The following is a 16,536-nucleotide window of genomic DNA, read 5'->3' on the forward strand; positions in this document are numbered from 1 at the left end:
CTGTTGCTGCAGTCCCAAGGTGTGTGACCCACCTTTGGCCACCTGACTCTTCTTAAGTCAAGGGGGGAGCCAGATTCCTTTAACAACGGGGTTATTAATTTACCAACTGCAGGGATTCACTTAACAATTGTGGCGAGAAAGGTCGTAAAATGGGGCAAAACGCACTTAACAAATGTCTCACTTGACAACAGAAATTTTGGGTTCAATTGTGGTCGTAAGTCGGGGACTATCTGTAAGTAGTAGCCCTTGTCAAATGCAATCACCGTGTGTGGTATGCCTGTATATCGTCCTTCCTCCTCCAGAAGTTCTGGGTGCTCCATCACTCGAGGCTTTCAAAAAGAGACTGGACAGCCATTTGTCCGGAAAGGCGTAGGGTCCTGCTTGAGCAAGGGGTTGGACTAGAAGATCTCCGTGGTCCCTTCCAACTTTTGACATTCTTTATTCTCTTTGTGTCTGCATTCACCTAGCAGGGTTAATCTGTGAAAGGTGAGCTGCATCCACGGGAATCCGGGCAGGAGAGGCACCAATCCAACCTCTCTGCATAGTTGGGACTGATTAACGGGCCGTCTCTTCAGCACCGCGGACAGCTCCCCCTGAGACGCGTTGCCCCCTCGGCCTTTGTTTTCTTCACAGAGCCGGGCGGGGCAACAGGAGGAGGGGGAAGGGGGGCTGCAGGGTTCAAGTGACGCCGGGCAGTTGGTAGGGGGGAAATCCCTCGCTGCCTCGTCCCCCCGCTGCGTCCCCCGCGGCCACTCCCCCTCCAACCCCTCGCCAGCCACCCAACCTGCTCTCTTGCATTCCGGTTGGAGCCTCCCGGAGTTGCCAGCCACCGTCCCTCGGGCCAAGGCTTGGGGGGGGGGGAGGGGGTGCCTCTATTCCGGCGTCCGGCCGAGCTCCCTCTTCCTCCGATCCCGGGCGGAGGTCTCTTCTCCGGCCGGGCAGCTCAGCGCCATGCTGCTGGAGCGCGCCCGCGGGGAGAAAGCGGCCCCCGCCGAGCCCTGCGCCTTCGGCAGGAACCCAGGTAAGTCAGCCTCCCCCGAGAAACGCCCAGGGCTGCGGGGAGAGGAGAGGCTTCTGCGGGACTCCCGAAGGGGACCTGTCCCCGGCTGGCCCGCGGGGGAGACGTTCCTCCTCCTGGGGAAAGACACCTGTTCTGCGCTCCCGCCGCCCCCAGCCAAAAGAGAAGAAAATCCCGACGGCGGCGGCGGGGGGTGTGTGTCTTTCCTAAATTAGGAAGGACTCTCAATCTTTTGCTGAGCGCTCTTGAATTGGACGGTTCTCGTTTGCGCAGCCCTTATTCTCCTTCGTTTGGGCTGAAGGTTAACATCGTTCTTGTTTTCTCCATTTCTCCTCCTCCAAGGAGGCCCTCCCGCTGTAAACTTTTGGAGACAAAGACTGTGGGGTTTTCCTCTCATCTCTTACCTCCTGGTCGCCTTTATTATTCCCTTCCTTCCTTCCTTCCTTCCTTCCTTCCTTCCTTCCTTTTCCTTGACACAAAGTCTTTCCTGGAGGAAGGGACCCATTCAAAGAATCCGGGTTCAACTTACGCATAGGACACCCTATGCTTAATAGGACATCTTCCTCCTCAATTTCCTCTTCAGTCAGTGGGAAAGCCCAACCCAGGAGGCGAGGGGGGCCACGTTATTTTGAGGATAGAAGGGAGGAAAGAGAGAAGAAGAAGAAAAAAAACCGCCGGGCTCCGTTGGGGAGAGGAGAGGCTGCCCCCACTCCAGCTCACCCAAAGTCGTTAGGACGCGCCTGGCTTGGCTGGGCTGAACAGCTGCCAGGCGCGTCTCTTTCCAGCCCAGGGACCTCCCAGAGTGGCGGCTCTCCCGACCACGGAAAGCGCCCTCCCACCGCGGTTCTGCCTGGAGACCCTCCAGGGCCCCCCCCCCAAGCGCTCCTGGGGACCCAGAAGTCCTTTACCCGTTTGGGGCTCTTTTCAGAGCCGGGCGAGCTGCTTCCGGCTCTCGGCTTGGAGAGGCTTGGAAGGAGGGAAAGGGTGAACGGCAGGCCCGCCTCCAAGGGCATCTGTTGCCCGGCGTGCAGCTGGAGAAGCCACAAGTCCTGCTTGGTGTGGTCCGCTTCGGGAGGGTCGCTTGGCCCCTTGAGCGCCCGAGGGGTAGAAAGAAAGGCGGATTTCTTAAAACCGGGAATAAATTGGCTTGTCCTCAGAACTCCGACTTGCTGGGGCTCGTGCGGAATTTGGAGAAGCGGCTCCGAAGGGCTGGAGAACCTGCTGCTCCTTTCTCGCTGGAAAATATGAGCGTCTGGGTCTCCCGCCGCCCCTGCAGACTCTGGCAAAGGGTGGGGGGACGGCTGGGGGTCAGCCTCTCTTCGGCAGCCTGGCATCCCAGATGTCCCTGACCTTTTGGGCTTGTCATGGTGACCAGCAGTTTCCAGGAGCTGCTGGCGTCCAAGCAACCCGATCGCCTGCGGTTCGCTTACCTGCCGGATGCGGGGGGGGGGGAAGGGGGGCGTTTGCCACCTGGGGTGCTCGGGCGGAGCTCCGTGAAAACCGAACGTGGGAATGGATGGCAGCCGCAGGGAAGGCTTTTCGTTTTCTGAAAACGTTTGCGGGGTGGGATAAGGAAAAAGGAAGGGGGGATGGTTGATTTTAAAACGGTAAGCAGGGACGAGCCTGGTTACTTGAAAGGAAGTTCCAAGGTTTTTGAATTTACAATCCTTGTTATGGAAAGCCCCCTCTCGCCCCGTCGATGCTCCCTCTTCTTAGATGGGAGATTCGATAAATGCCTCAAATTGACCGCACAATGTTTAACAAGAAGAAAGCCTTTCGAAGTTTTGGGTTCTCTCGGGAAAGGATTTCTGCCACTTAATACCAGAATCGACTCCCGGAAGGCCTTTTGACTGGCTTCCAAATAACCAGTTTGTAGGTTGGAAAGTCTTGTCCCCCTTTTGCATTAGTGGAAAGGGGGAGGGAGGGGGAAAGGAGAGGGAGAGAAGGGAGAAAGGAGAGAAGGAAGGAAGGAAGGAAGGAAGGAAGGAAGGAAGGAAGGAAGGAAGGACAAAGGGAGGGAAGGAAGGAAGAAAAAGGAAGGGAAGAAGGGAAAAGAAAGGAGACAAGAGAGAAGGGAAGGTGTAGGGAGAGAGGAAGAGAGGAATGGGGGAAAGGAAAGGAAAGGTGGGAGGGAGGGAGGGGAAGGAGAGGAAAAGGGTAGGAGGGAGGGAGGAAAGAAGAGAAGGAAAGGAAGAAGGAAGGCACGGTGGAAGAGAGGGAAGGAAGAAAGGAAGGAAAGGGAAAGGGAAAAACGGGAGGGAGAGAAGAGAGAAAGGATTAGTAGTAAACGAGGCTTATTGCACTTTGAAGATTATCAAATTAGTTCAGAGAGAAGCTTAACGGGACCGAAACTTCCTTTCATTTGCTTAAGAAAAAGGGAGATAAATCGCCCTTGCAGGTTCTCAGCGTGGCAAGAGCCAAGGTTGGAGGAAGCGAAGAATATATTTTCATTTAGAAAGAACGACTTTTCCGCCTTTTGCAGAATATTTACCGATATTTCCTTTAAGGATCCGATCTGGCCCTTGTTAGTCAAATGGAGCCCCCCCCCCACCCCCAATCAGATTCCGCGTGGCTGAAGGGGGGGAGGTGCTGTTGATTTCTCTCCCTCCCCCATTTCCCCTCAAAAAATTGGAATCCTTTTACAAGGAAAAGGTCCCCAGCAGGCACAGATCATTCATATTATGTCGGTCAAGGCATTCAGGAACGTTTTAGCTGATTAAGTCACTTCCCCTTTCTCTATTAGTAAATTAAATCAGAATAAATTTGCATATCTCCAGAACCTCCGGAGAAAACGCCTTCTTGGGACACATTTAACCTGGCAAAAGTCCTCCGTTGGGCTTTCTACCACCTTCGAAGAAGTCGCTTCTTTGAATCCCCAAAAGCAGAAATTGGGTTTTATTTCGTTCTTCTGAGGCCCCATGGTGGCAAGCGAGGGGGCTACCTTTGAACGTGACCCCCTCGGCCTCAATGGCTCTTCAAAGCTTCCCTCAAAATACGTTGGCTCCTATTCAGATGTCCCACAAAACAGGCCGGTGGCTCTGAATTATTTCAGCAAAGCTTCCCTTGGATGAAAATCAGACTATGCTGCCCTAAAGCTCTCCTCCTCCTCCTCAGGCTCCTGTGGACGCATCTTCTCCGGCCTCCTCTTCTTGTCACTGTCTGATGAAGCAGAGGTGTGTCCAGGAATCTGGAACGAACAGAGGGGTGGGCTGGATGGCCTCGCTGGCTCCTTCCAGGCTAGGATTCTCTCCGTCTCTCTTATGCCTCAATAAACTCTTGCCCAGCCTGTGAGGAAGACTACAAGCGAAGGGGATATTTATTCCCCTCCCGTCTCCCCTCTTCCACCTCTTCCATTACTGGGCTTACTGGGCTGCTGCCTGAGGAAGGGGCGATCCTCATCAGATCCTCGGTGGAAAAGCTGCTCCGTTTTTAGGTCCGGATTAATCCACGGAGAGCTGTTGTTCTCGCTCTTCTCCTTGGCCCAAGTGGCAAGGAGTCCCCCTGGAAGGCCTCCATCCCTGCTGTTCCCCCCCGTCTAATGTCCTCCCTTTCGGGGGGGGGACACGAGTGACTCCACCCCGCCTCCCCCCCTTGGGTTGGACTCGACCGGCTCCTCCGCCCCACCGCTGGCGACCGGCCGCTGTCCGTGGTGCTGACGGAGCGGCGCTGGCCAGGAACCGGGGAGACGCTTTCGCTGTCGTTAAAGGGGAGGTTTCTGCGGAGGTTTTCTCCGCCCCCCCCCGCGTCGTCCACCTCCCCCCCCCACAATCTTCTGTGCCCGGCTGGTCGAGTTTCCCAAGAGCGGGAGGCGAGCAAGATGGACGCGGGGAAGGAGGTGCGGCGGCGGCGGGGGGGCGCTGGCCGGGAGCCCCCCAGCAGCACCGAGACGCTGTTGGCGCTGTTGGCACGGAACCAGGAAGGCCGGTCAGGTAAGGGGGGGATAGAGGGGAGAGGAAAGGCCCAATGGGTCTCAGTCATCCCGCCCAGGTATTTTGGCCCTAAACCCCTTCTTCCCCCCCCCCCTCCCAGGCACGGCACCCTCGCCGAATTCCAAGCAAAATTCCAGTTTGGGCCAGTTCAAGACAGGACACCCCAAAGTGATGAAGGGGTCTGCAGCCCGGAGCCGGGGAATAGAAGAGAAAGGTTGAAATTGGGGCAGGGTAGACTTCCCACCCCTCTCCCTGGCTATTGACCTACCCGCGGGAGGAGCAGAGCAGGAGCCCCGAAGGAGATTCGCCCTCCACCCCACGCCACCACTCTGGCGTCTTCCTTTATTTTGGGGTGGGGAGGAAAGAAGATTCGGAAGGATGGCTAAGATAATGGCAGATCAACTCCGCGATCGGGGGTACAGTCGCCGCCCCGAGGAGAGCAGATGGGCGTTGAGGGAGCCTCGCGGGCGGGCGGGCGGAGGGGTCTCTTCAGGAGCCAGGCAGCAGCACAGTAACTTTTTACTGGGAGGGTGGGGAGCCGTGATCCCCCCCCCCACACACACACAAAATAGGGCAGCCGTTTTCTTTTTGGGAGAAGTGGTCGCCGCTGCTGAGAACCAGAAAATCTTGAAAAGGAAGGAAGGAAAAAATTGGGAGAGAAGAGCCGGGCCGCCTTCGCTGCATCCTGGTCCCGGGGGAATTCCTCCTGGCGCGAGGGGTTGAGGAGGGTCGGAGGGGGGGGGGCTTGCCTTCCCTCTGCCCCGCCCCCCCCCGTTCCCGAGAAGGGGTCTCCTGACCCGCAGCCCCAACCAGGACCTTTTGCGCCCAGCCCCGTTTTCCTCCTCCGTTCGACTTCATCCCTCGCTTTCATTTCTCTCTCTCTCTCTCTCTCTTTCTTCTTCCGTCCATCTTGTCTTCCCTTCCCTTTCTTTGGCCTCAGTTCGATTTCTTAGGTATTGCTTCAACGGTTAATCAACCAACCATTCTTGTGTTTGCTCTTTCCTTCTCTGTTTTCCTTCTCATCCTTCCTCATCCTCCTTTCCTTTTCCTAGATGGACGGGAGTGGGGGGTGGAGAGAGAAGAGCTGGAAATAATAATAATAATTCCTGTCACTTTTTATTTTTCTTCTTAGCCTGGAAAAAATAATGGAACTTCCTTGCACTGTAATTGACATTATTAGGAACTCCGGATATGGAAAATTCTTAAGTAGGATACAACAACACAGAAAAATTAAATTTAATTGCAGAGCAAGAAAAACGAGTTGCCCATTTCCTAAAACCTGCACAAAATGAAAACTGCCGTGGAAATATCCTCTCCTCGATTCTGCTGCTTTCTCAAAGCAAGTCAGAGCAATTCAAACTATATAATTGTTTTAAAAGTGAAGGTAGATGACTTAATACCCCGTTTCCCCCAAAATAAGACCTCCCCTGATAATAAGCCCAATCGGGCTTTTGAGCGCATGACAATAAAGCCAAGCGCTTATTTCAGGGTTCAAAAAAAATATAAGACAGGGTCTTATCTTCGGGGAAATACGGGTAGTCCTGATGTAATTTTTAAAAAGTCGAATGAAAGTCCCCCCCACAACACACACACAGACAGAAACCCTGAAATAACGAGAAGTAGGGGATTAACTATAGGGAGAGGGAATCGCTTTGCCGACCCTTTCCCGGAAGAGCGAAAATCTTATCCCAGCTATACTATTTTATTATTATTATTATTATTATTATTATTATTATTATTATTATTATTATTATTATTATTGATTTGTTATCGATCAGATCACTTGTAAGGCGGGGAAAGCATAAAATGCCCGTGACAGACAACCGCCCTCCCCATGAAAGCACTACAAATCCCATTCTGGTTGAAATTCGGCTTCAGAGCTGAAGAAGCTTCTTGGATGAGAAGCGAAACGTCTTCAGAGGAAAAACCAGAAAGCCCAGTTGCCTCCCGAGGAAAGCACCTTGGGGGACAACCGTGAGAATCTCCATAGGCCTTCTCCCTTCGCTCCGACCGTTTCAGACCCTTTTTCCAACCCGAGTCCCCAATCCCGCGGCTCTCTCGATCCCACGTTCCTCCAACCCAGCGGGCTCCCTTCCCAAGTACAGGTTGCGCCTGGCGTCGAGGTGGGAAACCCGTTTTTAATCTCGGGCTGTTGAGAGGCGCACCAGCCGCGGTTGCCAGCCGGAGAGGCCCGCGGCGGACTCGCTTTCTCGTCTGCATTGGCAGGAAAGGGCGGCGTGAGATGTTGGTTGGGGACCCCCTTGTGAAGCCTGGTCTTGAGCTGATGGCCGCTGCGGGAGACGCGGAGCTTGGAAGAGGGCGGAAGGTTTCGGATGTTAGGGGGTCTTGACTCCGGATTTAGAAGGATCCCGGGCGCCAAAAACTGGACCTCCTCCTCCTCTTTTGGTTGAAGGCAATTTTGATCAAATCTTTTCTCTGTCTTGCCTGGGACAAAGAAGGTGAAGAGAAGCTGTCTAGTCTGGAGGATGACTAGACTAGACTAGACTAGACTAGACTAGACTAGACTAGACTAGACTAGACTAGAATAGAATAGAATAGAATAGAATAGAATAGAATAGAATAGAATAGAATAGAATAGAATAGAATAGAATAGAATAGAATAGAATTCTTTATTGGCCAAGTGTGATTGGACGCACAAGGAATTTGTCTTTGGTGCGTATGCTTTCAGTGTACATAAAAGACAAGATACGTTCATCAAGAATCATAAGGTACAACACTTAATGATAATCATAGGTTACAAATAAGCAATCAGGAAACAATATCAATATAAATCGTAAGGATACAAGCAACAAAGTTACAGTCATAATCAAGAAAGCTTAATTCGATTCCTTTCTCTACCTTTTCCCTTCCCTTCCCTTTCTCCTTCTGAGCGTTTCCTCCTCCCGCCAGCCCTTCAGAGGAGACCCCAGAGGCTTAAACGCTCTTGAACCCCGCGTCCGTCCATCGCGCGCTTCTCTTTTTCTTTTCCCACCTCCCTCCTCGCAACCCGGACTCCTTGCCCGGATTCGCAGGAACCGCCGTTTAGGGAAGGGGTCCCTTCCCTCCGGCTTTCCCCGCCGTTCTCGTGGGAAAGTGGCGCTCACGGACCGAGGATCCAGCCTGACCGAATTTACCCTGAGGGGAGATGCGGGCGCCTTATTTGCATCCAACTGGACCGTTCCTCCTTTGAAGCCCGTCTCCCCCACCCATCATCATCATCATCATCATCATCGCCACCATGGATTTACAGACGCTCCCAAGATCAAGACTCCTTCATGTTGTCAACAAATAAAGAAATAAGACGGGAGGGCCTCTGACGGCGGGAATGGAGCCCTGCCCGGCGCCGCGTAAAAAGCGCGCAAGCGGGTGGGAAGCGCGCTGGTCCATCCGTTATTCCTTCCTCCGGGGGCTCTCCCGTCCGTTTATATGTATATTTATTAAATTTATATTAAATGCCTCCCATTTTCCCGAGAAGGGGACTCCGTCTCCCACTCGGAGGAACTTGAGATGGGCTCTTGCCCTGGCCACGAACTTCTCGGAGGGCTGAGAAGCTACCCTTACCCGGCCGAGCTGCTCAGGACCTCTGGGTTTAGTCTGGCTGCGCCCCAAGGCAGGCAGCGGGCGGGCGGGCGGGCTGGGGGAAGAGGAGATGGGGAGCAAGATCAGACCAGGGTAGAGGTGCGATCGGAAGCTTTGGATCGCTCAGGGTGCAACATTTTTTCTTGGTCGGGATCCTCTGGTCTGCACTCCGGTGGAGAGGCCAGACCAGGCAATAGGACCGCCTTCCCTTGAGGAGCGCTGCGCTCCCTTTCTTCTTCGGGGCTCCCCACCCCGAAGATGACAGACCCCAGCAGCAAAACGGGGCGAGGCAGGCCTGGGGCGGGGGCGGAGGGGGCACAGCCCCGACCTCTCGGTTCAACCGATTAAGCGTTGGCTCCCTTCGCCTTCGACCGACTCATCAACCGAGGCTTCAGGTTGATTAATTTGCCTCTGGGCTTCCTTCACCTTGATTAATCTACCGGGGTTCAAAGTTGAGCTCCATCATTAGGCTCCGTTTTCCAGAGTTTCTTTTCAAAGGGACAGTTTTAGCTAGTTTACAAATTTACCCTTCACTAAAACAAAAACTATGAATTCCTTGCTGGCGTTGCATTATTATTTATTATTATTTATAATTTAATCTTCAATTCGATTCAGTCTGGGACTTGTAAACACGTAACAGTTCGAGTCCTACAAGGACCTGTTAAGGTAACGTCTGAGTATATTATAGGGCCGTTCTAGTAAAGTGGGTTTCTTTTTGCAAAGTCAGAATATTCTGGTCTAATAAATTCAAAATGTCCATGTATCTAGACAGCCCTTTGGGTATTGCTCCTATTACTGTTGGTAATAGTAATAATTAGTTGTAATAATAATCAGAAATAGTTTAATAGATAATTATAAGTAATAGTTATAGTTATTATTATTTCTACTCGTAAATTCAAACTAATACCAGATATTTCTTGAAATAATAAATACCACTGTTAAAAAGGAGATTTACGAGACTGATTTTCTTGCTGTGATATTTTACCCGGCAAGAAATCATGGTAACAGAGCGAGCTATTAATGGCTGGTCTCCCCTTGCTCCAAAGATTCTGAATCAGCAATTGAATAATTTGGGGAGACATTAATAATTTAATTAAGGAAAAATAGCATAGATGTGGGGGTTGCTTGCCTCAAGTGGCTTCATGATGATAAATGATGATACAAATAATTACAATCACAAGCGAAGAATAGACAGTTTTTGGCTCCGACCGAAAATCCGGATTTATTTATCCTCGGTGTAAACACCAGCAATGATTGGTGTTTGTTTTTTCGTTTTGGTGTGATCTGTAGGTGAGAGTTTTGATTTTCTTGGATCTCCTTTTGTTTTTCTGCAACATTTATTTGATGCGAATAAAAATTATGAGACCCGCCTAAAGTTAGACGCTTGCAAGACCCCACACTGATTTGGAGAGAGAAAGTTAGCGCAGGCGCCTTGAAGGCGTCAGGCAGGACCCACTTTGGCACAGAAAGCGGGAATAAAAGTAGAAAAATGTGGGACAGGTACTTCCTCCGGCCTTCTTGCCTCATTCTCGTCTCAGCTGTGCTACAAATTGTGTTTATTTAGAATGATTTCGATGTTAGCAATTTGAGTCCCACGGGCCCTCCAAAGTCAGCTTAAAATTGAACTTTGCAAGGTCTGGTTGGCAACAAGCAGAAAAGCGGATCAAAGATCTGGAACAATTCGGATTATAGCGTCATCTATAAAGAAGAAACAGGGATCCTGTCTCTCTTTTCTATCCATCCATCCATCTCTCTATTTGTTCAGCTATTTTTCTATCAATCTATATCTATTTTATCCTATCTATCTACCTATCCACCATCTATTTGTCAATCAATCAATGTATATTTTATATCTATTCATTTTATATCCATCTGTCCATCCATTTGTCCATCTATCTTCTATTTATCCATATCTCTCTCTCGCTCTCTTTCCCAGCCTCCCTCAAGTTTATCTAACCCGTCTGTATTTTTATTTTATTACACCATATGAGAGGCAAAAGTTCGGCTTTAAAAAGGAGAAACAATCAAAGAGAAAAATAACAAAGACAATGCAATTCTCGATAACCAACTGTTCTCACACATTTCAAAAAAAAAAAAAAAACCCTTTTCCTGGGAAAGGCATTAAGCTAAGCAAGAGGGGTTTCCCAAGGCTGGGTCAAAAAAGGCAAGATGTTAGCCATGGCCAAGAAATTGAAACACTTTTTAACTTGGTTATTTTGTTGACTATAAACTAGCCTGAATCCACAGTCATTTAGAGAAAGATCTGGACTATTCTTGACTCTTCTTCCCACAGACAATCTGATGACTGAACGAACCCAATTTTCTTGAATGTAGGCAAATTCCCCTAGTGTTAACGAAGGTTAACACTAAACAAGTCATCTGATGACCTAGTTGAGTCTTTTGGGTAAACCATGGCTTGTGACTCTTAACTCTGTGTGAATCAGGCCACTAAGACAAACCATGTTTTTTAAAAATAGAATAAAATAGAATTCTTGATTGGCCAAGTGTGATTGGACACATAAGGAATTTGTCTTTGGTGCATACGCTCTCAGTGTACATAAAATAAAAATAAAAATAAAACATTCATCAAGAATCATAAGATACAACAATTAGTGATAGCCATAGGATACTAACAAGCAATCAAATTGTACTAGTAAACAAATAAAAACAATATAAATTGAAAGATAAAGAAACATGGTTATAGTCATAAGTGGGAAGAGAAGATACTAGGAAGGAAGAGAAGAATAACAGTAATGCAGTCTTAGTAAATTATTTGACAGTGTTGTGGGAAAGTAGATGAAATCCTAACCTTTGGGTCATCTTTTATAACAGGTTAATTCCATTCAATGAGATACAAGGAAGACTCACCTACTTTTTCTCACAAAGTAAACCTGTTTAATTTGGTGTTCCTATTTTAAAATCATTTGGACCACACAGGAACTAGAATAAATAAATAGGGAGGAAAAAAATGTTTCTTGGGCTTCTTCCAGATTCATCCGTTTCCAGATCCTTTCCTTAAATTAAACCCACTTCTAGAATTTTATTTTTTATTTTTGCAAACACCTGTGCAAAAGCACGACTGAGTAAATCTGAAAGGAAGAGTTTCCGGAGATGTGGGGCGTCCGCGGAGCCGAAAGGGGAGGCCGGCCGGGGAGACCCAGAGGCTCCCAAGAAGGGCCTTGCGAGCGCCCAGGCACCTCGCTGTCCGAAGGACTGGAAGCGTTTGGATGGCAATTTTTTTCACACTCACAGGGAAACAGAAACGCAAAATTCCTTCCGCAGTTCTTAAATGGGGGGGAGGGGGGAGGGGCGGCTTGGACCACTCAGAAGATTTAATTTCCTGGTGAATGGTTAAGCATTTCTTTATTTATAAAATAAATCCTGCTTCCACCCTCCCCATCTTTAAATGGCTTTGAATTATGTACGTTTTTAGTTTATGCAATTTTCATCCTTTATGGTTGTAAGCCGCTTAGAGTGAGTTATCCTACGGCAAGCTGGGCGGCCAATAAATTTTAATTAATTAATTAAGCTGTTGTATTAAAATAAATAAATAGAGACCGATCCACGTAGGGGTCAGGATCCGGCCTTCCTTCTGCCAGGAGAGAGGGGGGTGAGAAGGCAGCGAGGACGGGAGGGAGAAGCACAGAAGGAAAGATGGCAGGAAGGAAGGGTGGGAGGGAGGAATGAAGGGTGGGAGGAAGGGAGAAAGGGAAGAAGGAAGGAGGGAGAGGGGAAAGGAGGGAGGGAGGGAAGGAAGGAAGGAAGGAAGGAAGGAAGGAAGGAGCTGATGGATGTCCTTGCTCTCTCTGAACCGTTTCCCCCCCAGACATCCCTCTCTGTGCAGGCTGCAACCAACACATCGTGGACCGTTTCATCCTGAAGGTACTGGACCGCCACTGGCACAGCAAATGCCTCCGATGCCACGACTGCCAGGTGCAGCTGGCGGAGAAGTGCTTCAGCCGCGGAGAGAGCGTCTACTGCAAGGAGGACTTCTTTAAGTGAGTGGACAAAGGCCGGCCTTCTCCTCCCGCCTTCCTTCCGCCCTTTTCCCTCACGTAGTTTTCAGGCGCGTCAAAGGAAAGGAGGAGAGAAATATTTTCCACCTTGCGGGATTCTGTGAACTTCATAACCTTGCAATGAAGGTGGAGTCGGTGCTCCAGGTTGGCCTTCTGATCTGAGATGAGCCCCCAGGATGTCAAGCTGGCCCCCAGGATGATGTGATGGTCATAATTCCTCCACTTTGAACTCCAGACGTTCTGAATCTTCTCACCCTTCTCATCCAACCGAGCTTAACTTCTCCTGGGTTTTCATCCACAGGAGGTTTGGGACGAAATGCGCAGCCTGCCAGCAAGGCATCCCTCCCACCCAGGTGGTGCGAAGGGCCCAGGACTTCGTCTACCATCTCCACTGCTTCTCCTGCATCGTCTGCAAACGGCAGCTGGCCACCGGGGACGAATTTTACCTCATGGAGGACAGCCGGCTGGTTTGCAAGGCCGACTACGAGACCGCCAAGCAGAGGGGTGAGTTAGTTTGCATTTGGGTTCGGCAGCCCACCTCCTTCTCCCCCTTGGCCCTGCAAATGGCGAGGGGGGGGGGGGTCCCACGCCTCTCAAAATTAGGAAGTCACCGCAGATGGATTCCCACCCATGGAGAGGTTGCTAAGCCACTTTACCCATAACTAGGATGGGCAGAATGCCTTATTTGCATCCCACCTTTATTACCTTTAACTCAAGGAGGCCAAACACCTTCCTCCTCCTATTCTTGCAACAACAACCATCCTGTGAGGTGGGTTGAGTTAAAAGAGAGTGACTGGCCCAAAGTCACCTAAGGTGGGGCTAGAATTCATCGTCTCCTGGTGATTGGCCCAAAGTCACCGTTTTATGACTAAGGCTGGACTTGAACTCAGGATCTCCTGATTCCTAGCCTGGTGCCTTAACCACTAGGCCAAACCGGCAGCCATATTGTCTGCCTCTCCGCTGCCTAAGGCGTCCTCTTTGATAGGTAGCCCTTGACTTACAAGCCTTCGTTTCACGAAGATTCAGCTGCTTTGAAAAAAGTGACGCGTGTTATTTGCTTTTGCTTATTTGTAAGTAAAGGACTATCAGTGTACAATTTTTGTTCTTTATCATCTCTCGTACACTTGCTGGATTGGAAGGGAGGTGGCACCCACAGAGTCTTCTTTGGGAGGGCATCTCTTTTTTGGGGGTTTTACACTTTCGCTCTTGGGGGCGTTTTCAGAGGCCGAGTCCACGGCGAAGCGACCTCGCACCACCATCACCGCCAAACAACTGGAAACCTTGAAAAACGCCTACAACAACTCGCCCAAACCAGCCCGCCACGTCAGAGAGCAGCTGTCTTCCGAAACAGGCCTGGATATGAGAGTGGTCCAGGTGGGTGAGGCATTGGAGGTGAGCGGGAAAATAACCCAGGGATGGAGCTGGAATCCAGACGGACCTTGGAAGCCGAGGTTCTGGCAGGTTCTGGAGAACCGGTAGCGGAAATTTTGAGCAGTTCAGAGAACCAGCAAATACCTCCTCTGGCTGGCCTTAGAGTGGGGTGGGAATGGGGATTTTGCAGTGTCCTTCCCCTGCCGCCATCATAAGTACGAGTCAGTTGCCAAGTCTGAATTTTCATCACGTCACCCTGAGGATGCTGCAGCAGTCATAAGTGTGAAAAACTGTCAATAAGTCACTTTTTATCGGTGCTGTTGTAACTTCGAACGGTCACTAAACTGTTGTAAGTTTGAGGACTACTTGTCTTACAAACCCTAACCTTAATAGACTGTGGGATGCAAAGAAAACGTTGTCTCGTGGCCCTTGGCCAGATCCAGCTTTAAAATTCTTCATGGCAGAAAGAACATTTTTGTCACTCGGTGAATTTATCTGCAAAACGCCCCAGGCGCCCAGACCACGTAGATTCTCTTCACTGCCGCTTTCCTTCCCCGTTTCCAAATTCTGCTTGCATTCAGAAATACGTGTTTCACAACAAAAACAAATTTATGCCTCCATATATCTCTGGCGTCGTGCAACTCTTTCACCCGGAGGAAAAGGGGAAAGCGGTCCTTAGAGGACATCCATCTTGCTCTAAGAGGTAACAGTAACAGTAACAGAGTTGGAAGGGACCTTGGAGGTCATCTAGTCCAGGTTTGAAGCCACACCTTGCTCAGTTTTTCTACCTGCAACCGAAGGAGGTGTGCAGTTAACAAATGTGAAAAACTCGGCTTATGACAGCTCATGTAGTGTCTGTCTGGAGTTACAGGGGCACTGAAAAAAGCGACTTATGACCGTTTTCCACACTTAGGGCTCCATGGTGGTCGTAGGTCGTCGTAGGGCTACCTGGGTTATAAACCAAAGGAACGAATGACCCTCCTTTCCCCCCTCCAGGTGTGGTTCCAGAACAGACGGGCCAAAGAGAAACGCCTGAAGAAAGACGCCGGAAGGCAGAGGTGGGGCCAATATTTCAGGAACATGAAACGGTCCAGGGGGAATTCCAAATCGGACAAGGACAGCATCCAGGAAGGAGGGCCAGACAGCGATGCGGAGGTGTCTTTCACAGGTACACAAAAGATTAAAACGGTGTGTGTGCAAATCTGTGCTCCCAAAGGCATGAAGGAAGGCGTGGCCACTTCCTGGGTAGCACAAGGGAAGGAAGGTCATATAAGGCTGCCACCATCCATGGTCCACTCCATCCCCCTCCTTTTTTTTAAATGCCAAAGCACATGAAAAAGGGCAGAGCTTTGATTGCCCAGTGGTGGTCACTATTTTGGTCTATTTTTCCTCTCCTGCCTTGCACAGATACTCCTGACTGGTATGAATATTACCAGTGGTGAAATCCAATTTTTTTTACTACCGGTTCTGTGGCCGTGGCTTGGTGGGAGTGGCTTGGTGGGCATGGCAGGGGAAGGATACTGCAAAATCCCCATTCCCACCCCACTCTGGGGCCAGCCAGAGGTGGTATTTGCCGGTTCTCCGAACTACTCACAATTTCCGCTGCCGGTTCTCCAGAACCTGTCAGAACCTGCTGGATTTCACCCCTGAATATTACTCTGGGTCAGAATTAGAATCAGGCTCAGAAGGATGTGAGGACTTTCTGGGGAAAGCAAACTATGACCAAGTCCCTTTGAATGCAATTAAGTTCAAGTAGTTCTCGACTTACAACCAGATAATTCTACTCACTAAGCAATGTGGTCATTAAATGAGTCATCACATTCCTGTGCCCATTTTCTGATCTTTTTTTGCTGCATTCACTTTTTTAAGTGAATCCAGCTTCCCCCATTGACATGATTGTCAGAAACCAGTTGAGAAGAAAGACCTGAGGGATACGTCCCTTGTGGGCCTTCTTCTCTCTCCCACTTTCCCGTTCCCTTTTTCCAGATGAACCTTCCATATCTGACATCAACCATCCCAACGGGATTTACAGCACTCTCGGGGAAAACTCCCCCGTTCTGGCGAAACCACCCGGGAGCAGCGGGAACTTCTCCTTGGAACATGGTGGCATCCCAACTCAGGACCAATTCCATGATCTCCGGTCAAACAGCCCTTACGGGATGCCCCCCTCACCAGGGTCCTTACAAGCTATATCTGGTCACCCATCCTTAATGTCCAGCTTGGTTTACCCAGACCACGGCTTGGGCATCGTGGGCCAAGGCGGACAATCGGTGCCTCAACCCATGAGGGTCTTGAGCGGGAACGGACCCAATTCAGATCTCTCTTCAGGAAGCAGCGGAGGGTATCCAGATTTCCCAGCCAGTCCGGCTTCTTGGCTAGATGAAGTTGACCACGCACAGTTTTGATACTGGACTGGAGAACTCCTTGGTAGAAACTGGACATCCACCTGGAATGACCCAGGAGAGTGGACAAGAGAAAGATCAGCCAGCAGAGACAAGTGGGAAAAAAACGGAAGGAGGACATGGAAGCTGCTGTCCAAGGATGGACCTTGGGAGGAGTGGAGGTGATGATGGGACCAGGCCACAGCTTCAGCTTGATGGAGCCCCCTGGGCAGCTTCTTCCC

General features: G+C 50.1%; 1 protein-coding gene across 1 annotated transcript; it reads left to right on the forward strand.

Annotated features, from left to right (window-relative positions):
* The first annotated feature begins 951 nt into the window (after window positions 1-951).
* Window positions 952-16,318, forward strand: LHX3 (LIM homeobox 3). The gene is made up of 6 exons (XM_070955699.1): window positions 952-1,021; window positions 12,353-12,524; window positions 12,844-13,046; window positions 13,765-13,916; window positions 14,910-15,081; window positions 15,900-16,318. The coding sequence occupies exons 1-6, from the start codon at window positions 952-954 to the stop codon at window positions 16,316-16,318; spliced, it is 1,188 nt and encodes a 395-aa protein (XP_070811800.1).
* Window positions 16,319-16,536: the final 218 nt, after the last annotated feature.

This window comes from Pituophis catenifer, unplaced genomic scaffold, assembly GCF_029215685.1.
Source record: "Pituophis catenifer annectens isolate HBS135680 unplaced genomic scaffold, rPitCat1.0.hap2 SCAF_17, whole genome shotgun sequence".
In the NCBI taxonomy this organism is placed as follows: Eukaryota; Metazoa; Chordata; class Lepidosauria; order Squamata; family Colubridae; genus Pituophis; species Pituophis catenifer.